Source organism: Chiloscyllium plagiosum, chromosome 10, assembly GCF_004010195.1.
Source record: "Chiloscyllium plagiosum isolate BGI_BamShark_2017 chromosome 10, ASM401019v2, whole genome shotgun sequence".
Lineage (NCBI taxonomy): Eukaryota > Metazoa > Chordata > Chondrichthyes > Orectolobiformes > Hemiscylliidae > Chiloscyllium > Chiloscyllium plagiosum.
In genome coordinates, this window is record NC_057719.1 from 86,411,286 (window position 1) to 86,423,533 (window position 12,248).

General features: G+C 40.1%; 1 protein-coding gene across 2 annotated transcripts in view; it reads left to right on the forward strand.

Moving 5' to 3' along the window:
• The first annotated feature begins 1,304 nt into the window (after positions 1–1,304).
• vps39 (VPS39 subunit of HOPS complex) overlaps positions 1,305–12,248 on the forward strand; it is a 114,178-nt gene continuing 103,234 nt past the window's right edge. Inside the window, exons 1-3 of one of the 2 annotated variants that reach the window (XM_043698294.1) lie at positions 1,305–1,491; positions 5,909–5,974; positions 7,384–7,448. In XM_043698294.1, the coding sequence (XP_043554229.1) occupies positions 1,419–1,491; positions 5,909–5,974; positions 7,384–7,448 (204 nt within the window). In that variant the 5' untranslated portion in view covers positions 1,305–1,418. The remainder of the gene's footprint in view (positions 1,492–5,908; positions 5,975–7,383; positions 7,449–12,248) is intronic. The other variant, XM_043698295.1, reaches the window with a different exon arrangement.

Sequence of the window (12,248 nt, forward strand, 5' to 3'; positions counted from 1 at the left end):
TATAACTCTCCATCGCCCCAATTGAACCTTCACGCCACATCTTTACATTGGCCGCCCTCTTCCATTTAACAAGGGATTCCAATTCCTTATTAAACCATGGCTCCCTCACACGACCCTTTCCTCCCTGCCTGGTTGGTATATACTTATCAAGGACACTCAATAGTTGTTCCTTGAACAAGCTCCACATATCAATTACACCCTTGCCTTGAAGCTTACTTTTCGAGGCCACACATCCTAAGTCATGCCTCACAGCATCATAATTTCCCTGCCCCCATCTATAACTCTTGCCCTGTAGTGCATACTTATCCCTCTCCATCACTAGAGTAAAGGTCACTGAATTGTGGTCACTGTCCCCAAAGTGCTCACCTACCTCTAATTCTAACACCTGGCCTGGTTCATTACCCAGAACCAAATCCAGTATGGCCTCACCTCTTGTTGGCCTATCTACATATTGTGTCAGGAAACCCTCCTGCACACATTGGACAAACACTGACCCATCTAATGAACTTGAGCTATAGCTTTCCCAATCAATATCAGGAAAGTTAAAGCCCCCATAACAACCATCTTATTACTTTCACTCTTGTCTTGAATCATCCTCGCAATCCTTTCTTCTACGTTTCTAGGACTGTTAGGAGGCCTGTAAAAAACTCCTAACTGGGTGAGCTCACCTTTCCTATTCCTAACTTCAGCCCAAACTACCTCAGATGGCGAGTCTTCATCCATCGTCCTTTCCACAGCTGTAATACTATCTTTGACAAGCAATGCCACACCTCCCCCTCTTTTACCCCCACCTCTGACCCTACTAAAACATTTAAACCCTGGAACCTGCAACAGCCAATCCTGTCCCTGTTTCTACATTGACATCTACATGTGAAGACGGTTCTCGACTTCGTATTCTCCTTGATTAGAATAGAAAGGACTCAAATTTGAGCCTCGACCAACAGCTGAAATGTCTCTCCCTTCTACCCATCACCAGCAACAGTGGTGGTGTTCCTTGGCCAGGAGAATTGAGTTCAAGTCCCATCTGTTCCTGAGGTGTGTAATAGCACCTGTGTGGTCACTGTCCCCAATCAACTATGTTGATTCCAGTGAACAACGAAGAACCGTTCTCTCCAGAAGGAATTCCGATCAGAAAAACTGCTACAGGGCACTCGTAATTTTCTCAGTGTAACATGGCCATTTCCACAGAAACTGCTTGATTGTTTTTGTAAACATACCACGCTGGTTCGGTCAGTGACGACACTTCGACTGTCAGAAAATCAGAAGCACTGCCATGGACAGCGCGGGCGAGCGGTTGGGGGGGGGGTCATGGGACAAAGCGCCTGCTCACTTGTGCCAACGGTAGCGCGCGTGCGCCCGAGCAGCTGATCGGAGTTTGTTTCACTGGCCGTTCTGTGCGGGCGGTCTATGTCGCCGAGATGCACGACGCGTACGAGTCGGTGCCGATTTTGGAGAAGCTGCCGTTGCAAATCGATTGCATAGCGGCCTGGGGTAAGGGCGATTTATATATATATATATATATATGTACGTGTTGCGACCATACGTATGGCGACGCGGGCGGATGCTATGGCTTAACGGAGGAAAGGCGAGTGGATTCCGGGCTCATGGAGCCAGGTCTTTTTCGAGATGCCGAGGTTGAAAGATGACATTGGAGGACCGTCGTTTACAAACCAATAAACGATCGTAAACCACCAAAAACTGGGTTTATATCTCGGGGGGAGGGGCTCGGGGAAGTTTTTGTCGCCGATTGATGACATCAGTATCCAGCCCACAATTGAAGTGAGACATCGAAACGGTGGTGGTTTAACATATTTTTCAACTTGGAAAGAGCCTATTTTATAGTTCATTTTGAAACACACGAGTAATTTGGCCTGTTTTTCACTTTCTTTTTAGTTTCAAATCTTAGATCTCTGCAGGGCGATGTGTTTTTCCATTTTTATACATTATCTTTCGTCGTAACAATGTTTGTCAGTTGTAAGAAAACACTGAAAACATCGACTATTCCTGTTCAGTAGCTGTATACTTATCCTGTACTCGAATAAATCGTTAGTTATTGATGTACACAGATGGATCACCCAAATATCCTGAAGAGCTTTGCTTGCACCGATTTGTTTGGAGATGAAGTCATGTTTACCCAAACAAATAAAGCAATATCCCACAAATAGTGGGTGGTGAGCTGATCAAGTTACTCGTGTATCAGCCTTGATCAGCCAAGATGTGGCAGCATTGCAGTGCGGCCTGGAAAGGGAATAGAAACTCATCTAGTCAAGTTTGATGTCAGATGGCTCATTAAATAGTCTAGGTGAGAGTAGAGTTGCAAAAGGATATTGATGCATTAAATGAGTAGACAAACTGTGCCAGATGGAATCCATTGTTGGAAACTGGGATTTTCCTCTTTGAACCTAACAAGATAGTTCATAAATAGTCATAGGGGATCTACAGCACTGAAAAAGGTCATTTAGCCCATCACTTCCATGCCCTGCACTTGGCTCCAAGCCTTGTATGCCTTTGCATTGCACATCTATATACCTCTGAAATGTCATGTGGGTTTCTGCCTCTGCCACCCTTGCAGGCAATGAGTTCCAGATTTCCATAACCCTCTGGGTGAAAACCTCTTTCTTCACATCTCCTCCTAAACGTTCTGGCCTTTACCTTAAATCTACACCCCGATCCTTTCGTCAAGGGAGAAAATTGTTTCTTCCTGTCTACTCGATCAGTGCCCCTCAATTTTGTACATCTCAGTCACTCTAAGACAAAGAACCCGAGTTTATGTAATCTCTCTTTTTAAAATCTCCAGCCCAAGCAACATCTTGGTAAATATCCTCGGCACCCTCTCTAGTGCTATCGCATTCCTTGCAATAATCCCTTGCAATCTTAAATAGTAAGAAACTGTGACCATTCAGCTACAGAGGAAATTAAGGGTTCATGTAAAGTTATAGAAAAATTAAAAAATTCAATAGGCTTGATACAAAATGACTGAAATTATGCTAGTTTTTTTTTCAAGCTTTGGTTAAGTACAGTTCTCAACTCTGGCACTGCAGCCCAGAATGGATACATTGAATTTGGAACAGTACTGTGTAAATTCAATTAGAGCAATTGATATAAGAGAAAGGATGAAGATACATAGAGTACACTTGTTTTTCCTTTTGATTAAAAGTAATTAAATTGAGGTGTTAAAAATGTTTAAAAGGACTTGAAATACCATCGATGATCACTTTCCCATATCAGCAACACCCACACTTTCCTTTTAGGTCCCAATTTTATTTCCCATATCTGTATCTGAAAAGAAACTACCCACCAGTTCACTTGCAACTGCATTTTAAAAAACTCAACAGTCCAGCCTTGACACTGCATTCACCACAATTTCTGCAGCTACTGATTTGCCCTATCACGCCTCCGCCTCCATCTTAGATGTCTTTGCGCCAATAAAATAATTATTCTCTCATACCCTGTATGTTCCTGGCAGACCTGTCATCTCTGCTCCCTAAAGTCTAACAGAATGCAGGCTTGAATGCATGTGATGAACAGCTAGTTTACCCATCTACTTGACGATGTAAAAATGCTATTTGATCCTGTTTTTGCCTGCAAATAACAGTCACTATTCCAAAATCTCACTGGAATGCAAAAGTAAGTGATCTTTCTATTCTGCAAATCATTGTTTTTAACACCTTTCCTCGTCTCCTCTGCCTTCATGACAAGGTACTCATGGAGATTTTTGTCACTAAGGTCAACACCATCTGATCAACTACCAACTGACTTTCACTTCTATGAGTCCATGAACCTAAACTTCCTCCCCTCACCACATCCTTGAAGTTACTTTTCTTCAGTGTATTTCCTACTTTCCCTCAAAGTCACTGAGTTCACTTTGCCGATGAGGCTCAACTCCTACCCCAATAACCTGCTAACAGGCACCTTCTTCTGGCACCATGAATTGTTCACTTTTCAAGTGTCTTCCTCTCATTTTAATCTGTAGTTGTTGTTGCTCTCTTTTAAATAAAGACCCCGTTATCCTTGTAACTAACTGTCTATTTCCAATCTCCTTTTCTTCTCTAAAATTCTTAAATATTGATGCCTCCTAAATCTTCACCCATTCTTCCAGAATTCTAGTTTCAAATCCATCCAATCAGGTTTCTGCAACTGAAATCATTCTTAACAGAAGCAGATTTGTGACTGAAAGTGGTAAATTTACCCTCCCATCCTTCTCAATTACTCAGCAACCTTTGATATTGTTGACTACACCATCCTCTTTGCATATCTCCTTCCCTGTCAGTCAGCTGGATGGGATTGCTCTCGCTTTGTTCCACTCATATAGCTAATTATAATCAGAGTATCACTTGCAATGGCTTCTCTCTTACTACCATATCAATCTATTTGTTGTTCCCTGAGGATCTATCTTTGCACCTCTCCCATTTCTCATCTACATGTTGCCCTTCATTAACATCGTCTGAAATCGTGGTATTAGTTTTCACATACACATTTACAACTTTTGACTCCACCTCCAACACACTTATTCTGCTATAACGCACGTTTCGTCAGTGAAATTGGCTATAACGTGATTAAAGAATTGACGATCTTGTTTGGACAATGCAAACCCGTTCTGCAGAACGGGTATAGCGGTTTTTCTATTAGAAAATCATGTTGTAGACAATTGCTATTGTGGTTACCCATAATGCAATTTTCTATAATGAGAGGTTGCAGAAGAACGCAGCTGCCATGTTATAGCAGAGCAACCTATAATGTTGCTATATTATTAGTTTGAATATACTACATCCTGTACTGGATGACCAGATTTTTCATCCAATTAAATATTGGGAAGACTGAAGCCGTTGATTTCAGTTCTTGACTTGAATCTAGCAGCTTCCCTTTTGACATCAACAGCATTAGCATCACTGGGTCACCTACCATTTACGTTCTGGTAGTTCAGATAAGCAAGAAGTTCTAAATAAATACTATGGCTACAAGGGTATGTTAGACTGGTTATTCTGCAAACAACTCACCTCCTGACTCCCCAAAACCTTTACAAGATTAGGAAAGTGTAAGTCCTGAAGTGTGATTAAGTATATGAGACTTCAGTATGAATCTTGAAATCGTGTTGTTCTGACAAACCAGCAAAAGTGGTAAAAATGAGCCACGAATGAGAATTGTGAAAAATCTCCCAGAAGGAAATTACGAATGGCCAAATGCTTTTTTTCATTACTGACATATGAAAGTCTCTGGAAAGACATGCATTTATTTGTCCATCCTTAGTTGCCTTTGAATGATGAATGATGCATAAATAATGAAATTTATTGTGACTTTGTGAAATTTTCACACTGAGTCTATTTGCACTTCAAAACTAGTGACAAAATTATAAATTCTGTCCTTTGTGGTTTTTATTCAGAATAGTTTTACTGTATATGTCTGTACGTACTGATTGTGATAGACATAATTTGAGTGCATGAACTTAGAATATTAGGCAAAGAGAAGTGAACAAAAACAAAAACAGAAATTGCTGGAAAAGCTCAGCAGGTCTGGCAGTATCATGTGCAGAGAAATTCGGGTAACCCTTTCACAAAACTGAACGACATTGGAAGTAAAGGATTAGTACTTGTCTTTTTTTTGTAGTTTGTGGCCAAAAAGCTACAAATGCTCTATCTCTGTGAAGCGGCTGACTCAAACCCAGCGTTCATGGAAACTTTTGGGTTTTGCGCAATTGTGCTATTTAGAGGGAGCATTTCTCATTCACTAAATGTAGGACTGTATGACTCTGTGTACTATAACAATGATCCTTTGCAACAGCGTACCTGTAAGTGAGCATTTCAGGACTGAAGTTTCCTGTAGACTATGATGATGGTTTTTCAAATACTTTGTAACTTCATACTCTTAATCTAAAACTCAACCTTATTATATCCATTTATTTCCACCATAGAGGATAGACTTCTTGTTGGCACTAAGCCAGGACATCTTCTCCTGTATAGGATCAAGAAGGAATTAGGTGAGTAGATTATTCAGTCTTAGATAAACAATATAGTGCAAGATTTTCTGATTGCTGTAAAATGAGGGATAGAAGACGTGAGCAAACCTATTGCAATATTTCAACCTTTTCCACTAAGACTATTCCTTTTACAAATCTCTTGATTTGTAACTTACAAACACAAGGAAAGCATTAGTTAAAATAAAATGTCATTGCCAGATGCACTTAAGTAAGGCAGTCTGAGCCAAATTGTGTTGCAAATTGTTTGTGGCTGCAATTTTTCACTCATCATTCCTAAAGTATGAATGTGATCACAGCAGGAAATAGGAGTGATACCATGGAAAAATAAATTGAACTTCAGTGATAGCTCCTGCCACAGAGTAAAGCTGATTTTTGTCATACCCAAAATGTATGTGTAATGTATGTTTGTAATCATTCCTATTGTATTCAAAAGTTTGTACCTTCCATAACATCACTTGGAGGAATAGAGATCCAAAATGGAATATCGCCAATGTAATTTTTATTTTAAAATAGTAATGAAGACTTCAGAATTGAATGTGGTTCCCACAATTTCTCTTAATTTATCGTTTCAAGTTGTCTACTCCTTCCACCATTACTGATTTGTAACAGTCAGTAGTGCACCCTTATTTTACGTTGTTTAAAATATCTGTCTAGACACACAGATCACAAAGATAAATCTTCAGTAATGCAGCAGTTTGAAGAGCGTATTAAGAGAATTCCATAACGTAACTGTTAAAGTTTATTGAAATTCAGGCGACGGTGTTAATTCTATATGTAAAAGAAAAACAGAAGGGTGGAGTTGCGCATTTAGTTACAATTTGTGTGGTTTTGAAAGAAGTCAATTAAATGCAATTTCCATTTTGCACTTGGTTATATAAATATTGAGTGAATCCCACAAAATAAAAACACAATAAAAAATATAGGAACTCCAGATCTGCTTGTTCATTGTCCCGAACCTAAATTATTGATACAGTGACAAAATTGGAGGTAGACCTTAAAAATGTACATATATCTAGAGAGCTGAAAATTATTACTGGCATTGAATTATGTAAATATTTGAAATATCGTGGGCGGCACTGCTGCCTCACAGTGCCAGAGACCCGGGTTCAATTCCCGCCTCAGGCGACTGACTGTCTGGAGTTTGCACATTCTCCCCGTATCTGCGTGGGTTTCCTCCAGGTGCTCTGGTTTCCTCCCACAGTCCAAAGATGTGCAGGTCAGGTGAATTGGCCATGCTAAATTGACCGTAGTGTTAGGTAAGGGGTAAATGTAGGGGTATGGGTGGTTTGCACTTCGGCGGGTCGGTGTGGACTTGTTGGGCCGAAGGGCCTGTTTCCACACTGTAAATTAATCTAATCTAAATCTAATCATTTGTTGCATAAGTCATCATTTTTCCTTTCTTTAAACAGGTAGCAACAGATTTGAAGTCTTATTAGAAAAGTCTAACAAGAACTTTTCAAAGAAAATTCAGCAGGTATGTGTGGCAGCCTTAATTAAATACTTTCCAAGAGGCGATGGTGGTGTTTGTGGAGCTAGTAAGATTGAACATATCTTAATGTATCAGTTAGATTATTCTATGTTTTCCTCTTCAATTCTTCTCGGAGAAAGTGAGGACTGCAGATGCTGGAGATCAGAGCTGAAAATGTGTTGCTGGAAAAGCACAGCAGGTCAGGCAGCATCCAAGGAGCAGGAGAATCGACGTTTCGGGCATGAGCCCTTCTTCAGGAAGGGCTCATGCCCGAAACGTCGATTCTCCTGCTCCTTGGATGCTGCCTGACCTGCTGTGCTTTTCCAGCAACACATTTTCAACTCTTCAATTCTTTGCCTTCTGTCTGAAAATAGTTTTTTTACAGTGGTGTATTTATCCACTTGCACTATCTAGACGACTTGTCACTTATGTAAGAAGGTACCAGATAATTTCGATTATAAGTGGAAAAGAAGGTACATGTCTTAATTCAGTGCTGTAATAGAATTTTCTTGAGGTTTCACACCTAGTGATCATTCGTGTGAATCATGGCAGTGAGTAGATATACAATTCCTGTAATGTGGAAGCAGGCCATTTGGCCCATCAAGTCTTCACTGACCCTTTAAAGAGCCTCCCAGACCCACCCCCGTACCCGATCCACATAATCCTGCATTTCCATGGCTGATCCACCTAGCCTATATATTGCTGGAGACTGGGCAATTTAGCATGGCCAATCCACCTAACCTGCACATACTTGAACTGTGGGAGTAAACCAGAACACCCAGACGAAACCTTCGCAGACACAGGGAGAATGTGCAAACTCCACACAGACAGTCGCCCGAGGGTGGAGTTGAACCCAGGTCCCAGGTGATGAGGCAGCAGTGCTAACCACTGAGCTATGGTGCCAAGTACCAGTGGACTACTTAATATTGGATGGGAAGGGACTACACTCCATAGCAAAGGCTGCTGCTGTTTTTGCTCAGGTAATACACACTCCTTTCCAGTTGACTGTGACTAGGGACAATTGAGTTTCTTCTCCTGGCTTAGAACATGAAGGGCACTTATCTCTATTCTACCTCAGATTAGTTAAATTAGCTTAGATTTAAGAGTCTCAGCTCAGATCTTCCTAGTGTGTATGGCCAAGCCACTCATTGGACAAACCTAGTAACGATATTGAGAGAACCTGTGTTTTTAGTTTGATAACACTGCAAAGTATATTGGACTTGCATTCAGTTTAATAATTAAGCAATGTTGTCAGTAAAATCAGCTCAAGGTACCTTTAATTCTGATACTTACTAAGAAATCTCACAGACGATCGAATTCTGAAACAATAATTTAAACTTTATTGCATGTTGCAACCAAAATAAGGGCCCACAACTCAACTTGGTTATTACCCGATTTAATGGGAGAATTTAGCTATGATTCCAACCAACACTGTCTTCCTTTGGAAGTGTTCAGGGTTCGATCCTTGTGCAATGTTCTTCAAAATTCTGCTAAAGACGGGCTCTGAAGTTAAATTCTTATACAGTTTTTTTTGTCATTCACATCTATGATAATATTGTTGATGAATCTGGAGGATCATCCAAATTAGTCCTCTGAGCCCATCAAGATTCTGCAGCTCACCTTTTTAACAGAAGTAGCTTCCCTACTCCTCCTCACATTTGGCATTGACGATCGGTTTGAAGACCCAGCTTTTCTGTAATTTAACTTCTTAAATGATTGCCCTGCAGAAGAATTTATCCTTGTGGTGTAAAGTAGCCTGTTATCAAGCAAATGTCAAAACAGTTTATTCAAGTAGCTTTGATTCCTCCTCCTCTTTCCAAATGTAGTTAATTACTTTCAATCCTGTGTAACTTTTGTCCTTGTCCCTTCATAGTTTATTCGAGACAAAGTTATTGCGGCTCCTTTCCATGTGTAACAACTTCTTTGTTGACTCTTTCAATCCATGATCGGTTCTGAGTTTTATAATATCACAGTAAAAATTGACCTATGCCAGTTGTAACATATTGGCCAGTACACTTCCTGACACCATGATTGAATTGTCCTTGTGATTTATTTTAATTCACATCCTAAATCTTCCTAAAAGGTGCTGTGTTGTCATCAAAAATAAATCTGCTGACTGTTAGAAATGAAATCTTGCCTTCCCTCTTTACCTGATGAAGTCTTCAAGCATTCTTGACGCAGAGCTTATTCCTAAAACGTCAATTTCTCCTCCTTGGATGCTGCCTGGCCTGCTGCGCCTTTCCAGCGCCACATTTTTCGACTCTGATCTCCAGCGTCTGCAGTTCTCACTTTCTCCTTCCCTCTTTACCTGAGGAATCATGAAGGAGTAATGTTGAACAAGAATTGCGTTTTGAGTTTGTGATTTGGAGCTTGCAAACCAATCTTCCAAAACTCAAATTTGAAAATTATTATCCTTCTGTTCAAATCCCTCCATGGCCTCCCCTTCTCTTTAAAGTGACTGTTGCAGCCCTTTAAAAGTTTTACCTTTCTCTCAGTCTAGCATTGTACAACCCCACTTCCTCTTTTCACTATTGGTGCCCATTTCTTCAGCTGAAATTATTTCTTCCCTTTTAAAATACAGCTTGACATTGACTTCTTTTACCAAATTCTATTCTAATATTTCCTTCAGTTTGGTGCCAGTTGTTATAGGATGAAATTTTTAAAAAGCTATTTAAAAATAATGCAAATTGCTTTTGATCCCCAAGGTTTGGGCAAGTTTAATTTATCTATGCACCTTTTTAATAGTGGGGCTTCCCAATAGAAAGATTGTTATTTTCCTCTTGTTTGACTTGGGAATTGATGGCTATGTTGTTCCTTCATTACTTCCGCCTTGCATTGAGTTACCATTGAGTTACAATTTCAGAAATTAGATATGGTTGTTGATTTTTGTTATATATCTCTCATTCAATCTTTCAAGTAGATGTTGGTTGGCTACCAAATTCCATCAGGTATTGATCCACATATGAGCGGTAGCATTGGTATGGAGGAAGTTATGAAGCAAAATGGTATTGAGCTTAAAGTCAGATCAAGAGCCAGTAATTTCTGAGGACTCATAAACAGAAAACTACCTGCTTTTATCATCCTGTACTCTGAGTGAAAGTTTGCTTTTACTCCTGTACCTTTTGTGAGACTGTGTTCTCCAAAATGAGGGTAATCAAGGCTCTTAGTCATGCCATTGTTGCTCTGTTGAAACAGTTGTTGACTTCATTCACTGCCACTGTAACCGTCAAACAGACCACATTTTTGGAGTGTAAATTAGAATGGAAGTTGGACTGCTATATAACTGAATTAATAAGGAGAGTTTTGCAACTTGGAAAAATCAAGTGGTAGACGCTTTTAGCTGTGCAGATAACGTTTTTGGAGCAGTATGGGTATTACATTTTAAGGTTAATAGTACTAGGAGTTTTTCAGTTAAGGAAAAACTGACTGACAATGGCCTTCCTGTTTGGTGTTCAGCAGGTTTTTTTTGTAGAACTTTTGCAGAGCAGCAAAAGACGTCAAGAGACAGCAAATAGAAAACTCTTTCTCGGAAATCGCTCTGTATGTGTGTGTCCTCCTCCCTCTCTCCTTCTCTCCGACTTAGAATGCTCTACACTCATGCACACACATATTCACTCTCTCTCTCAGACACCCACAACCCCCCAACCCAGACAGACAGGCAGACACACGCACAGACACAAAAATCGACATGCACACATGTACGTATATTTTGTGGGGTGAATTTGTACTTGCAGAGTTACATTGTGTTTTGTTCAAAAACTGCATCAATTCATGTAGAAAACCGTTATCTCACTTTTTAGATTAGAATCAATCTAAACATCATGGCATAGACAGAGAACACAGGGGGCTAACACCTTCAACGTATTATCTAGCTCACACCAATTTTTACAGTTAAGCTGAGAATGCAACTTTTAAACAAAGGTTTTGTCATTTATACATGAAAGAAGTGAAACTATCATGGTATTCGAACAGTTGAAAGACTCAACAGAAAATCAAGGTATTTTTCAATGTATAATTTCAGTTACATCACACTGTACATTTTTGCTATAAATTCTGTGCCTTACAATTGTGTCCTCCACAACCACCTGATGAAGGAGCGATGCTCCAAAAGCTAGTGTGCTTCCAATTAAACCTGTTGGACTATAAGCTGGTGTTGTGCGATTTTTAATTGTGAATATGTGTGTGTGTGTATTTGGAGTTTTAAGGAGTATAGGTTGAGTTGCATAATTATGGATTTGTAATCATTTCTCTGCCATTTGTTAAAAGTTATCTGTTTACTATAAACAGTTAATTTCTTTTAAAGAGACAATCTGTCAGTTGAATTTGTCCAGGATTGCAGTCACTCTGACAAATTTGTTGCCTTGTTGGTTTAGTAGAGTGTTTACATGTTTCTGACAACTTGTGAAATAGTGGGAATCAATTCTTGCTGCTTACTTCACAGTTTAGTCATAACAATAGCAAGGTTAATGATTATGCTCATAACTTAAATGCACACTCAGTCCATTTCCTTGTCTCATTGTATGGAAGACCTTGTCACATCAGTTATAGTGGTATTTGTGGTGAATGAGCTGGAAATGTGTTGCTGGAAAAGCGCAGCAGGTCAGGCAGCATCCAGGGAACAGGAGAATCGACGTTTCGGGCATAAGCCCTTCTTCAGGAATGGGGAAAGTTTGTCCAGCAGGCTAAGATAAAAGGTAGGGAGGAGGGACTTGGGGGAGGGGCGTCGAAAATGTGATAGGTGGAAAGAGGTCAAGGTGAGGGTGATAGATCAGACTGGGGTGGGGGCGGAGAGGGCGGGAAGAAGAT